The sequence below is a fragment of the Kogia breviceps genome, chromosome 1, assembly GCF_026419965.1.
Source record: "Kogia breviceps isolate mKogBre1 chromosome 1, mKogBre1 haplotype 1, whole genome shotgun sequence".
NCBI classification, from domain to species: domain Eukaryota; kingdom Metazoa; phylum Chordata; class Mammalia; order Artiodactyla; family Physeteridae; genus Kogia; species Kogia breviceps.
In genome coordinates this window covers 136,001,187-136,015,615 of record NC_081310.1, presented here as the reverse complement: position 1 = coordinate 136,015,615, position 14,429 = coordinate 136,001,187, and the positions used below count along the sequence as shown (strand labels likewise).

At 41.5% G+C, this 14,429-nt stretch overlaps 1 protein-coding gene across 7 annotated transcripts in view; it reads left to right on the top strand.

The window, feature by feature from the left end:
- Positions 1-893: 893 nt before the first annotated feature.
- The window catches only part of ST6GALNAC3 (ST6 N-acetylgalactosaminide alpha-2,6-sialyltransferase 3), a 701,711-nt gene continuing 688,175 nt past the window's right edge, over positions 894-14,429 (top strand). For 5 of the 7 annotated variants that reach the window (XR_010834988.1, XM_067005641.1, XM_067005616.1 and 2 more), the window contains exon 1: positions 907-1,092. Coding sequence is in view for 6 of the 7 variants with exons in the window: in XM_067005641.1 (XP_066861742.1) it covers positions 1,075-1,092 (18 nt within the window). In the remaining variant the exon portion in view is untranslated. Of the gene's footprint in view, positions 1,093-14,429 lie in introns of all 7 variants that reach the window. The other 2 variants (XM_059062800.2, XM_067005630.1) reach the window with 2 other exon arrangements.

Sequence of the window (14,429 nt, the reverse complement as noted above, 5' to 3'; positions counted from 1 at the left end):
TACATCATCCTTTGTTTTAGCATCAGAGAGTTCAGATTGGATGGTGAAAAATGGCCTCTCTGGGTTTCCAGTCCTAATAGGAATGTGTAGATCTAACCTTGTTACTGAAGCTGCAACAAAATTCATCAAATTCTAAACTTGTTTCAGTAAAGAGCTAAGTCCTGTGCATGTGCGCGACCGCCCGCGCACACACACACACACACGCACACAATTTATATATTAATTATACAATTAATGTATATATGAGAATATACTATATTTTCATATACACGTATATGCTATTTACAGTATATTTATGTATACACACTTTTTTCACAAGCACATAAGCTTAAAGCAGGAAAGAGCAATGCATTATATATACACACACATACACATACGTGTGTGTGTACTTACAAACAAAATATATCGTACACAGTATACGGCTCACGGCATCTTTGGGGGATAGGTATTTGTGCTCCCTTTTAATGGCAAATTATTTTTAGGCAAAGCCATCACAGAGTCTTTAAGCAGAGGGAAGGCTCTTTCCTTAAACAGCTCAGGGAGAATTTTGTTTGCTACTTTTGAAGAATCCTTTGATGTACCCAAAGCCTGTGGAAGGGTGATTCCAAACCCACTGAATTAAAAAGTGTGAAGTGTCTGCTAGGAGTTCGCTGATCTGTTAGGGGAGACCGAATCGAGGAGAAGAAAAGGCCACTTTCTCTCCCCAGCGGGACCCAGATCCCTGCCTGCTGTTGAGCGACTTTATATACAATGAACGACAGAACGTTTATAGAAAAAAAAAGAGAAAAGAAAAAGTAGCAAGCACCGAGGGGCAGCCGCCGGCGCCCGGGACGGCGCGTGACCTGGGGGGCGGGTCCCCGCGGGTCGCCAGCCAGTGGACGGGCCCGGGGGCGGGCCCACGACTCGGGGGGCGGGGCCTGTGCCCGCGCAGCTCTCACCGCGGTCCCCTTATTTGGATCTGCGGGAATGTGGGCTGGAGCGGTCCTGCAGCGGTACCAGCCTCCAGCCTGTCGCCTGGACTGTCCCTGACCCAGGCGCCCCGCTGCTCGGTGGCAGGAGGGCCGGCGGAGCGCCATGGCCTGCATCCTGAAGGTAACGACTCGCATCTATTGCTTGGACGCGTGGTTGGGCAGCCTCTTGCTGCTGAGAGGCGTGGAGCCAGCCGCGGTCCCACGGCATCCTCATCTCAGTTGTCTTTTCCTGGCGTTGATTTTCTTTTTGTTCGTTTGGCAAATGCATAGGGAGGGAGATTCTGAAACATGCAGCTGGCACGGCTTCTCTTCCGACCATTCCTGCTTCTCGCGCCTGCATTGAAGGAGCTGCAGACTGTTGGCTCCAGGGAGAGCAGGGCTGTGTGCCGAATAATGGGGATGGTAGGGAGGGGAGGGGTGCGCCCGCGAGTCCCGCGGCTCTGTTGCCTGAGGCCTTTCTGGGGCCACGCAGAGAGAAGGAAAGGCTGGACATGGGTTATTGGTGCTGAGGGGTATAGCGCTTTGAATGGGGGTGAGTGTGCAGAGGGAGTTCTACCGAACATTTGATCGTATGAAGGTAGAAACTTCAGAGTTTACAGGTAGTCCCTTAGGAATGAGTTTTCTGTGAGATCTGCTAACTCTATATGCTGTTAGTTCTACTTCGGAAAAGTTCACAAGAGGGTGTATTTATTAGTAGAGAATTTCAAGCCTTCCTTTTGCTTATAAATTTAAACAGACAAACCTTCCTTTTGCTCATAAACAGACAAAATTATTTCACTCCCTATCAGAGTCTGTTCAGCCACCCCTTCTTTGTTGAGTTTTCTTTCTCCAATTGTGTTCTTAGCCTGGACTGAGCATCTTTCTGGGTTCACAGACTTGTGGCATCAGATGGGAGAACTTGGTACGAGTTCCTCACTTGAGAACTTTTTATTCCATAGTGAGTTTGTTTGTTTGTTTGTTTGTTTGTTTTTCTGACTACTGTTTCTACTCGTGCCTAACCTGACTGCATGAATCAAAAACATTCACAGCATGAAAGTTTCCTGGACCTTGACTGGGAACGCAAAGGCCTATTTGTTCCGAGTTTGGGAGAGCTGTGTGTGACAGAGGAAAACACCAGAAATCAAGTTTCTTGGTTGTGCTATTGTGAAAGAACATTTACTTTTCTGTAGGATGATTTGAAGCCATCTACTGCTGTATTGGTTGCCTGAATCCTCTTCCAACATGCCTTGGTGTTAATGATGCAAGTAAGAGACTAACCTAGTAGAGTTTGTTTCCACTTCTTAGAGTAAAAGAGATGAGGTATTTCCTGTGATTTTTCTGAACTTCCTTTGTTTGGTTGCAGAACATTTTCTGGGACATAATGGTAGCAAGATCAAGAGGAAATGGTACCTTGGTATTACAATATAGGATTTTTACCTTGGAGACTCCTAGCCCAAGGACTGAAATATGAAGATGAGTCATCTCTACTATTTATTGTGTTACTAACTGAAAGAGAAGTTGAGGAGCGTGACATTTATTGTTGGCTGTCTTCTTCCCTTTTGATTTCTCCCCTGCCTCATCTTGCACATGTTCCAAACAGTTTTAATATGCATCCCAAGCTACAAATGAATCTGATCCAACCATTCCTTCCCTTTCCAGCCCCTCACACTGACCTCAGACATTTGGGGCATATCTGATTCCTCCTTTATTTTTTCTCTGCTGAAACTAATCTGGGGTGCAGATAGGTAAACTGCAAAGAGCAAAGGCTTTGGACTCAGAAAGACCTTGGTCTGAATGCAGGCTCTGCCAAGTGCTACCTGTGTGACCTTGGATAAGCTACTTAAATGTCTCTGAGTCTCAGTTTCCTTAATATAAAATTAAAGTAATAGCACCTCAGGGTTGTAATACTCCACAGGGTTGCTGTGGGGATTAAATAACATAAGATATGAAAAATACTTTGTGGCACAGGCATTCAATAGGTGCTATTTTTTCCTCACATATAATAATAACTACAATTTAATTAATCTTTACTATATCCTCAGCCCGTTTCATATAATATAACTCATGGTCTTACATCAAACCCTGTAAGGTGAGTATCATTGTTTAAAACCGCATTTTACAGATGAGGAAGCTGAGGTTCCCGAGTTTAAGAGATTTGCCCAAGGGAACAGGGTTAAGGACAGAGTGAACCTGGATTTAGACACAGATCTGCCAAACTTCTTTATATTTTAACTCTGTTCCCTGTACTTTCCCAGGTGATGACTTTCATAGATGCCCTAATACCATTCAGAGTCCTTACCACCTTTGAGAAACAAAGTACCTTTGTGCAATGATGGTCTTGATGGCCTCTGGTGGGCCTTTTCCCCTTGTCTTTGAAAGGCCACGCATGGTGGAGTGGAGAGTACAGAGACCTGGATTCAGTTCAAGCTTGGTCTTCTGTGTATGATTTTAGACAGTCACTGCGACTTTCAACCTCAATTTGCCCAAGTTGTAGAATGGCTGATAGGGTTTTGTGAGGGTAAAATGATATACTTTTGTTGTTGTTTTTAATGAAATATTTTCTGCTGTATTGGTGTTGGTATCACAAGATGCATAAGCCATTGACTCCATTCTCCACTGGCTTACAGTATACTAAGGGGGATAGAAAAGTAAATGAATGTGTTACAATGTGAAGAATAATAGGTCTGTGGAAGGCATAACAGAAGCATGGAGGGAGAAGGCAATGAACCCCTCTAATTGGATAATCAGGATAGGGTTCCTACTTATGATTTTGGAGCTGTGTTTTGAAGACTGAATATGATTTACTGTGTGATGAAGCTTGTGTTTTAGAAGGATAACTTTTAAGTCAGGGTCAACTTTATTCTGTGGGCAAAATCTACTCTTCTCAGCAGATTTTTATTTATTTTTTTGCGGTACGCGGGCCTCTCACTGTTGTGGCCTCTCCCGTTGCGGAGCACAGGCTCCGGACGCGCAGGCTCAGCGGCCATGGCTCACGGGCCCAGCCGCTCCGCGGCATGTGGGATCTTCCCGGACCGGGGCACGAAACCGTGTCCCCTGCATCGGCAGGCGGACTCTCAACCACTGCGCCACCAGGGAAGCCCTTCTCAGCAGATTTTTGAGGTAGATCTTATTATCCCGAGATACAAAGAGGTTGATTAAAGTATCATTATTGCCTAAACAATAGTGACCCTAAATAGGAATCTTTGACTAGCTAAGAAGAGGAGCCTATACCATGGCAGCAAATGGTGGTCTTTGGGGGCATACAGAATATCCCCTCAAGGTATTGTGCATGGTAAGGGCCCATTCTGCCCATGTGTAGAGCTGGTTCTCATAACAGAATAATGATTACCTCAGTAGTCTTTTAATTGTGGAATACATACTTACTCCATGTTGCATGGGCTTTGAAGCCAGAAATATGTGGATTTAAATTATGACTCCACCACTTACTAATTGTGTAACCATAAGCAAGTTTCTCGATTTCACTGCCTCATTTTCTAAAATGGAGATGATCATGCATTCCTCAATGGGTTATTCTAGGGGTTAAATGGGAATATCTGCACATTCGTTAGGATAGGCTAGTTTACTGAAGAAAAAACAACCTCAAGTCTTAGTAGGTTCATTTCTTGCCATGCTCCTTGTTAGGCAGCTCTCCTGGGGAGCTGTGCCATTGTGAATAATCAAGTCAAAGGACAGTCTCTTTCCATGGGGTGTTTTAAAAGTCTTCGAAATTTGGTAGACAAGAAAGATATTTAATTTGTATTTATTTGGTTATTAGTGAAATAAAGCTTAAATTTATAGAAGTCATTTATTTTTCTTCTCTTATAAATTACAGATTTAGTATTTTATATAATAAAAGCTGTTTGTATTTTCTTTTATGATTTCTATCTTTGGTCAGCAGGTACTTTTTTTGAGAACAGTATCATGTATACCTTTGATATTTAACACATATTTAGTGAGTTGTATTAAGCTTTTTTTTGGATTCAGTACTGAAATGGAAACTGAGTGAACATGTGGACACAGACACTTATTTCTGCCTTGGAGAAGATTATGGTTTTGCCAGGTTGATGATACTTAGGAACTTGAAGCAGTTAGACAATAACACAGTAGGTGCATGACTTAGCTACTGTTATCTTCTCTACCAGTCACCTGTCCTCGTATGACATTGATCCTTTTTTTTTTTTTTCTTTTTTGGCTGTGCCACAAGGCATGAGGGACCTTAGTTCCTGGACCAGGGATCAACCCCGTGACCCTGCAGTGGAAGCATGGAGTGTTAACCACTGGACCACCAGGGAAGTCCCTACATTGGTCTTGATTGATGGGAAATTTGATGAATGTTGATATCAAGTTATGGGCTTGGTGTCTTCTCATTTACTTTTCCCCCACTGCCCCAGATCTAATCCTTCACCATACTGCATCAATTCTATCTCAGGAAAGCTCTCAAATCTGCCCATTATTCTCTATCCCTATCACCTCTGCCTTGTCCAGAGCCTAGTATTTGGTCTGTCTTTTGAAATAACCTCCTTTCCTTCAGGCGCCTCATAATCTCGCCCATCTTCCACATCACTCTCAGATTATTGTGCAGAAGTGCAGTGCTGATCAAGCCATTTGTAGGCTTAAATGCTTGTCTTGGCTCCCCAGGCCCTGCAGGGTAAACCCAGCTATTTAGTTTGGCATTCAAGTTCCTTCAGAATCTGGCCCCTGCCCACATATCTGGCCTTACCACCTACGACTCCCTTCCTCATGATCTAGACACTTATCTAAATGAATTCCAAGTCTGCAGATATAGGACCTCCTTTCGTGGCTCTGTGCCTTTGTAGTATAGCACAGGGATTGAGAGCCTGGTCTTTGATGTCAGACCAACCTGTTCCAGCAGTGAAATCTGTAAGCCTCAGTTTCCTCATCTGTGAAATGGGAGCAAAAATAGTGCCTACTTCTTAAGGTTATGAGGAATAAATGAGCTCATTTCTACAGAACAGAACCTGACACATAATAAGTCCTTGATAATTATTAACTATTCGTTGTAATTGTACATGCTGTTTTCTCTGCAGGAAATTCCCTCTGCTATCACTTTTCCTCCACTGAGAGTTCAACTTACTTTCAACTCCTATTTCAGCATCACATCTGTGGTCAAGTCTTCCCTTGCCTCAGGCTTCCTCTGTGGCTCCATGGTTTGGTTCTTGTGTCTGTAGCAGCAAGTATTACCCTGTACTATAAATTAGCTCAACTCTTTTGTTTTACTATGAACTCATATAGCACAGGGGCCTTTAGTAGGTTGATCAGCTAGTGTTTACTAAGCATATGTAAATGAATACTGTTCTTGCCCTAAGTAAGATTACAGACTCAATGAGAAGAAAGGTATACCTAGTGAGTATATGAGTAGTGGCGGAGTTGGTAGTTACCTAATTGAATCTTGGGCGCAGAAAAGGCCTTGTCTTATTCAACTTGATATCCATAGCAACTAGCTGACTCACAGTAAAGTGTTTCCTAAATGTTGAATGTATAAGTGATTTAATTTTTTTTTGAGATGCTACTTATAGACAGCAGCCTAACCTGGTCTCCTCTAGGAGCAGCCTAATTCTTCTTAGACATGTGTGGATTTTTCACTCTAGCATAAGCAAGCAGATTAGAGTTTATTAATTAGTTTTCTCCTTAAGTTCCTTCTCAGTTTGTTTCTTTTAGATCTGTTAGGGCTTCTCATAAAATCTGGAGCCAATTTGAAATCTAGAGGGAGGGAGAAGAGAGACCTGGACTGGAAAGAAGAAAGAAGAAAAGTATAGGAGTGACTTATCTTTTGTCATGATCATTTTGGTTCCCTGGGTTAATAGAAACAAAAAGAGCAAAAGCAAAAAACAAACAACAAACCTCAGCATCCACACCACAGTTTGTGGTTCTCAAACTATGAGGTTTCAAAGGATTGGAAAATAATATGGCTTCACTGAGACTGGAAAGACACAAAAACTTCACAGGTACACAGATTGCAAACCTGAAACTCTACGATAACCCCAGCAAGTAGAATAGACAAGGCACTTTGTTTAAAAATCTGCTATGACATTTCTTTCTGCTGCCCAAAGAATACTGCATGCTCAGTAGCTGCCCTGCCTAATTTTTAGGCTTATTGTGACTGAGCAAATGCTTTTGCAAATTCCACTAGCACACTTTGGGGAATGAGTTGCTTGTGTAAAAGCTTTGCTTTTTGGATGAATTGAGAACAACAGCAGCAATAACAGTTGTTCTTTATTGAACACCTTGTGTGTTCAGGCTGGGTCCTGGGTTGAGTGCTTTACATGTATCATCTCATGTAAACTTTTATTACAAATGAAGATAACTGAGGTTCCGAGAAGCTAACTAACTTGCCCCAGGTCCTGTGGTTAGTAAGTGGTGAAGGTGGGGTTGACTTAGGCTCTGGGTAGTGTTGTAGTGTGTATTTTACCTTCAGTGCCAATTCAGTGAATGTTTATAGGGGCTTTGAGTTTGTTTCACCATCTTTTGAGTCTAGACAGCTTCCTAACAATCTCCTGATGGAGCTCTCTTTTAGCTGTGTTATTTTTATTTGTTCCTTCTTCAGAATTTCCTTTGTGACAGAGGAACTAGAGGATATAGAGGGGCCACAGAGACTGGGGAAATAAGAAGGTTCTAAGTCTGCCTCTGACACTAACAGCCTTTTGATCCTGGGCAAGTCACATGACCACAGCCCCCTTTCCTGAGAAACCTTCATGTCCCTTTGAAGGTGGGAGTGAAGGAGAGGAGTGATAGAGTTAGATTTACCCTTAGGCTAAGCTTCAGGGCCCCTTCAAGGCTCTGGGAAGAGGTTCTGGCATGTTTGTATTTATAATTTATATTCATTTTCTCAGAGAGACCCACAGATTATATAAGCTTCAGGCTTCCCAGCCAGCATCCCCCCTGAGGCGGTGTTGGAATCCAAAAGAGATAAAGTTGGTGAACGCACTTTGTAAAGCAGAATGCGCTGTACACATGTGGCAAAACTATTATTGGTATCATTAATAATTAGATAACAGCTTGAATCAAGGAAACCTATCTTGGGGACTGGTGGGAGAAAAAAAGTTTAGATTTGAGGCAAGCAGAGGGAACGCATTAAGCTTTCCAGCAGATGACTGGGGAAAGTTATGATATCTCCTCCCCAGGAGGAACATATTCAGCTGTTTGTGAGAATTTAACACATGCTTATGCCTGAGGGTTGGGAATTGGATGAGTTCTCTATTTCCTGGATTCCGGGAAAAGTGGAAAGGCATTTTTCTAATTGAACAGAGTAGATTTACAAGTGTTAACAGGATCCCATTACAGAAAGCTGCAGTTAAGATCCTGGTTATTAAAAGGGTCATTGTTCAATTTATGGATTATCCAGATCCTGTTGGTCCCTGGCCACTCTGATGTATACCTTTTATGCGTTTTACTACCAATTAGCACTTCCACCAGAGCCTGGAAAGAGAGAGGAGCTAAACTCCAAATTGGTTAATTCCTTTCCTTGTTAGCAGCTTTGTCAACCTGTGTCAGCAGGAAGGTGAAGAAAATGGCTCAAAGGTGGTGAAGAGAGTATCTGTGCTTTCACTGTTGTTTTCTTTCTTCCTCAACTCAAGAATTAAGAGTAGGCCCTGCTTCTGATTTTAACTTGATTTAAAGCCACTAAATCAAAGATCTTGGCCTAGGGCATCCAGGGACTTCAATAAACAGCAGCCTTGGGGTAGGTAACATTTTCAGAGAGCCTTTTGCCCACACCCCATATCTCCAGGCCTGTCTCTCATTTCCTGTGTGATGTGGAGGGGTGGAGACTCACAACTTCTGGTACATGGGAGACTGGGGGAAAGTTAACTCCTAAAGAGATGCTCAGGGGCCAGGAAAAGAGAGGTCCTGTACTTAAGTCATTCTAGTGTTTGTGTAAAAAAAATGTGTGTCTCTACATATACATAGTAAATATAAATAGAAATGTGTGCCCACATTCATTCAATCATATCTTAGTATTTATTGAGGTTTGAAAACTCTTGCGTGTAAAAGCCTTTTCTGGAAGGGATTTCTCTCTAATTTCAAAGGCTGTTGTGTTTCCTAGGGAATTTATTAGCTGTGCATTTACCAGACACAAAATAAAAACTTTGGTCAGTTATGAAAACTCTGTTTGCATCTTGCTTTGAGAAGATCATGATCACAAGGGAATTGGAAGTAAAACGTGTATGTCCTGCATGGGAATGAGTCATAATGTGCGATTAAAATGTGCATGTGGAGCTCATCTTAGATTTTAAGGACTGGAATGAGCAAGCGACTGTCCTGGGACAATTCTCCTCCTTGGGACAAGTGGAATACCCACCTGTGGAGAGCAGGGCTACGATTCCTGGTATTGTTGTTTGTTATTCTTGGCCCCAACTGTGTGCCTGACTAAAGAAAGAGATGTGAAAGTCTCTCTCTGTGAAGGGCTTGCCTTACCAATCAGGGAAAATGGTAACCAGGAAAGAAGAGCTGTTCTCTACGGTGTGGGCAGGAAGAGGACTGTGGCTTGCAGAGGTCAGAGCTACACAGACTCTGAGTCTGATTCCAGCTTTGTGATGAGTTTGAGTAATGACAATAATACCTTTATTTAATGCTCTGTAACAGTGCAGTCCAGCAGAAATATAATGTGGGCCACTTAGGTAATTTTACATTTCTAAGAGCCACATTAAAAAGAAAGCAAAAAAGAAATAAAAAAGCAAAAAGAAGTAGGCAGAATTTACTTAATAATATATTTTATTTAGCACGATATATCCAAAACATTTTCGTGTCAATATGTAATCAATATCAACTTACGAATGAGCTATTTATATTCTTTTTTCATGAGTCTTCAAAATTCTGTATATATTTTGCCGTTACAGCATATTTCAATTTGGATGCTAAATTTTCATCACAAATACTTGATCTCTATTTAGATTTTATAAAATGTACAATTGAGAAAAGTAGATTCACATGTCTCAGTTGCTCCAGAGATGCTTAAAAGTTTTCCAAGAGTTGTATCGAGTATCAGGTTTTAAATGTAAATTAAAGAAAATAAAATGAAATTAAAAATGTGGTTCCTCAGTCACACCAGCCATGTTTTAAGGGCTTGACAGCCAAACGTGGATAGTGGCTACTGTATAGGACATCGTGTTCATGTAGGTAGTCATCCTTAGCACCAGAAGAGACTGCTAAACTTAGAGGCAATGAGAACAGTGTAAGGGGACCTGGGGGAAAGGATTGCCTACGGGGTAGGGATCAGAAGAGGAGGACACCTCTGTTCGTCAGACTGTTGGCACCCAAAGAAAAAGCAGATGAAGAGCAAGTAATGAGTGCCAGACCCAGGGATACACATTTGATCCTTTGATGAACGCTTGAGAGTTCATCTGAAATGGAGTCCTAAGCTTTTCCATATCCTGAGCCTGATTGGCCCCCCAGATGTTGAGCAGCTGTAAATTCTCCCGAGAGAGTGCTGCTTTGGTCTCAATGTGGTCATGTGAACTCCTGGAGGCTTTGAGATCAGAGACAGACTTTATACACTTTTATTTGAATAGTTCCTTTGCTCTAGGAGGGAGGTACACATATGGCAGCAATTTAGACATCCAGAATAAACCACGTCTTCTTTCAAGTCAAGAGAAGTGATTGGAGTTCCTTTCTACAGTTTGCTTATTTTTTGACTGTTTATTTGTGTCTATAAGGTCAGCAATATGCTAATAGACGTAAGTCCAATGGTGCTTAGAGCAAATCTGTTTGTAAACCTGCAGCTCTATCTTGCTTGTCTGTACTTCTGCATTGTACTCCTGCCCGGCTCCACCTGGTCTTCCTGAACCAGCGTTAGCATGTTTTCACGTGATGAACATTTCATTGTAATAACGACAGTACCCTTCGCCGAGTGCCTTCTCTCTGGCAGGTAGCCTTCCAGATATTTTACAGATATTTATTATCCCACAAGATTGCAGGATGGGTATTATTACTTTCATCTGTCAGATGAGGAAACTGGTTCATATTGCTTAACAATATGCAAGAACACTAGACCAAGGTCTGCGAACTAACAGCCCTTGGACCAAATCTGACCTGTTGTCTGTTTTATATATATATATATATATAGTGCTAGTTAAGAATGGGTTTTGCATTCTAAAATGGTTGAAAAAAATCAAAAGAAGAAGATTTAATGATGTGAAAATATCTGAAATTCCAATATTGATATCCCTAAATAAAGTTTTACTGGAATACAGCCATGTTTATTCATTTCTATGCTTTCATACTGTAATGGCAGAGTTGAGAAGTTGACATGTAGACTGTATGGCCTGCAAAGGCTTAGATATTTACTGTCTTCCTCTTTACAGTAAAGTGTGTTAACCCCTATGCTGAACTGTTAAGTTCTTACTGTAGACTGTAAGAGCCAGGGTCAGGGGCGGTGAGGGTACTCATACCTGGGGCCCCATGTCATGAATGTCAGGGATATTTAGTGGGTATGGAGCCAAGCACTCCATGTGGAAGAGGAGACTGAAGCCTAGAGGGGATAAGTAACTCCCCAAAGTCACATAGTGGGACTGGAATCAGACTCCAAAGCTTGATCCCTAAGTCTGTTGCTTCTCACAGATAAGCTCACCACAATGCTGCTCAACTTGAACTGCACCAGGACCCCCTGAAGGGCTTGTTACACCAGAGATGGCTAAGCCCCACCTCCAGAGTTTATGATTCCATAGGTCTGGGCTGGGGTCCAAGAATTTGCATTTCTAACAAGCCCCCAGGTGATGCTGTTGATGCCCATCTGTGGACCAACCACACTTCAAGTAGCCCTACCGTACTACATCCTGCCCAATAAATAGCTGCTGAGTTATGGAAGGCTTCAAACCTATGTATTCTCCAACCAAAACTAACTAGAAATTTAAGTCAAGTGCATTCTAGTTACCTTTTTAAGCATTGCAATCGTTTCATTTCTGCCCCCATTGTTCTCATTAAACCCTGAGCTTTCTGATGCTATGGGACTCAGGCCACCTTGACTGTTGAAATGCATGTGCCTCTGTGCCTGGCAGCGAGGGGCTGGATCTGAAATGAACCCGTCACTGGTGGCATCCCTCTTGCAAACTCTGTTTCTTTCAAATCAGTTTCAAAATCAGTTTATGATGATTTATGAACCAGGAATTTGTTTCCTGCTGATTGTATGTCAAATCCTTTTTCACTCTGTGCCCCCTGTTTCTCTGCTGGCTAACAAGGAGCCCTGGGGGTGCAGGAAACAGCTTCTGTAGTCAGATTGTACTGGCTTTGGTCATGGAAGTTAATGCGTTAGTGCTAGAGTTCACCATCTTAATTATTGATTTAGTCTCATATTTTAAAAGTCATTATTTAAGGATTAGGAATGGGGAAAATGAAGCCTGGTGAAAGATGATAGCTATTTTTTTTTATGTTGATTCATAGCCTAGTTTGGGATTTTAATAAGTAACAAAAAGCATTGGAAACTGCTGATTTAATCTCTTCTTATAGGCTCATATTGGCATAAAAAAGAAAATAAATCTCTAAATTTTTGCTTTCTCCTGGCTCTCCATTTATGTGCCTTTGTTTATTGTGAAGCCCATTTTTCTGATTTCCCCCCTTTCATCTTTGGCCTCCTAGCCCCTCTCCAGTACAGGTGTTATAGAGATCGTTAGCTAGTACAGTTGTCCCTTGGTATCCAGGTATCCACATGTCCGCTGGGGATCGGTTCCAGCACCCCAAAGGTAAAATCTAATGCTCAAGTCCCTTATATAAAATGGCATAGTATTTGCATATGACTATTTACATCCTTCCATATGCTTTATATCATCTTTAGATTACTTATAATAATTAATACAATGTAAATATTTTATGTAAATAGTTGTAAATACAATGTAATAGTTGCCAACACAAGGCACATTCAAGTTTTGCTTTTGGGAACTTTCTGGAATTTGAGTGTTTTTGAATATTTTTGACCCACGGACAGCAGAACCTGAAGACAGCAGAACCCACGGACAGCAGAACCAGGTTCAGCTGACTATGTCTAAAGAACGTCTCAGCCCTGTACAAGGGAAACCTTATAGAACTCTGTTGCTAAGCAGGTAGAGCTGTCTTTGCAGAGTCCCGCGATACAAGCCATTCCAATAGGAAGAATTCTCCTCTGGGAAATGTGAGTCTTTTCTACTCCTGGTATAAAATCAGTGGTGTGGCATTCCTGACAGCCCATGGTTGTCACCCCACACACCTTTGCCATGGCCTAGAGGCTGACTTTACTATTAGTAGCTCTTTTATTGCTGACCTTCTCAACCATGTATTCCTTTCTTTCTCACTTAGTTCTCGGAGAAAATTCATTCCCCAGCAGCAGCAGATAACGGAACCAATGACACCTCACGCCTGTTTTCTTATTTATTTTTCTTTACATTCTTTCAGTTGGGAGTGAGAGAATCTTTCTCTCCTACCCTGGTTTATGTCACTTAATTATTTGTTCCTTGGCTGGTTTAATGTTTATTTAATTCTGCCATGCTGTTTAACCCTAGTGGCCTGGTTGATTGCTTGAACTGAGCCAAGATTTCTGCATGTGACTTCTAACTTGTTGGTAAATTAGCGTTTGTTTTTTTCTCACCCATCCTGGACCCTTGATACTAAAATCTTACTTAAAGAAATGACGTCCAAATCAAATACCACTCTAGATTTCTGTATTGGAACAGTTGAAATTCACTATATATTTTTCCAGATTTGTGTAGGTCTGTGTTTGACCTTTTTTCCCTCTTACCTTTGGGAAGTTTATTATCAAGCATTTAGAGAGAAGCCAAGTACTATGGGTGAGAGGGAGGGGTAAAGGGAATGGAGATAAAATAGAAGCTGAAGATTTTAATTCCTTTTGAAGGGAAATTAGGGTCTGTATGAATAATAGTAATTGTAACAATAGCTTACATTTACTGAGTACTTACAGCTACTGTGTCGGGGCTTCATAGTTTTGTATTAGCTCATTTAATCCTGACAAGTACCTCATAAAATAGGTACTGTTATACATTCCCATATAGATGAGGAAATTGAAGCTTGGAGACGTTACTTAGGCTATGTAACCTCCCCAAGGTTGTACCACTATTAAAGGAGGGGGTAGGATTTGAATCCAGGAGTTTGGCCAAAGAAAATATCCCTATAGTCATGCATGTGCAAACCTATTTGAAACTTGCCCACAATAATTTAATAACTTAATGATAAAATAATATCAGTAAGCTTTTTGAGCACTTTACTGTAGGTACTGTATTTAAGGCATATACATGATTTCCTTTAACAGTCAACAATCCTATTAGAAAAATGCTATTATTATCATATCTATTTTACCTGGGAGGAAACACGGAGGTTTGCAGAAAACTTTAGTTCTTTGCCCAAGGTCCTTGGGCTAGTGAGTGGAAAATTTGTCTGACCATATTATTTTACAGTTATTGTTATTAGCTAGCATTTACTATATGCAATAAGGGCCAGGCGCTTTCTCAACACTTTACACTTATTGATTCATTTAATGCC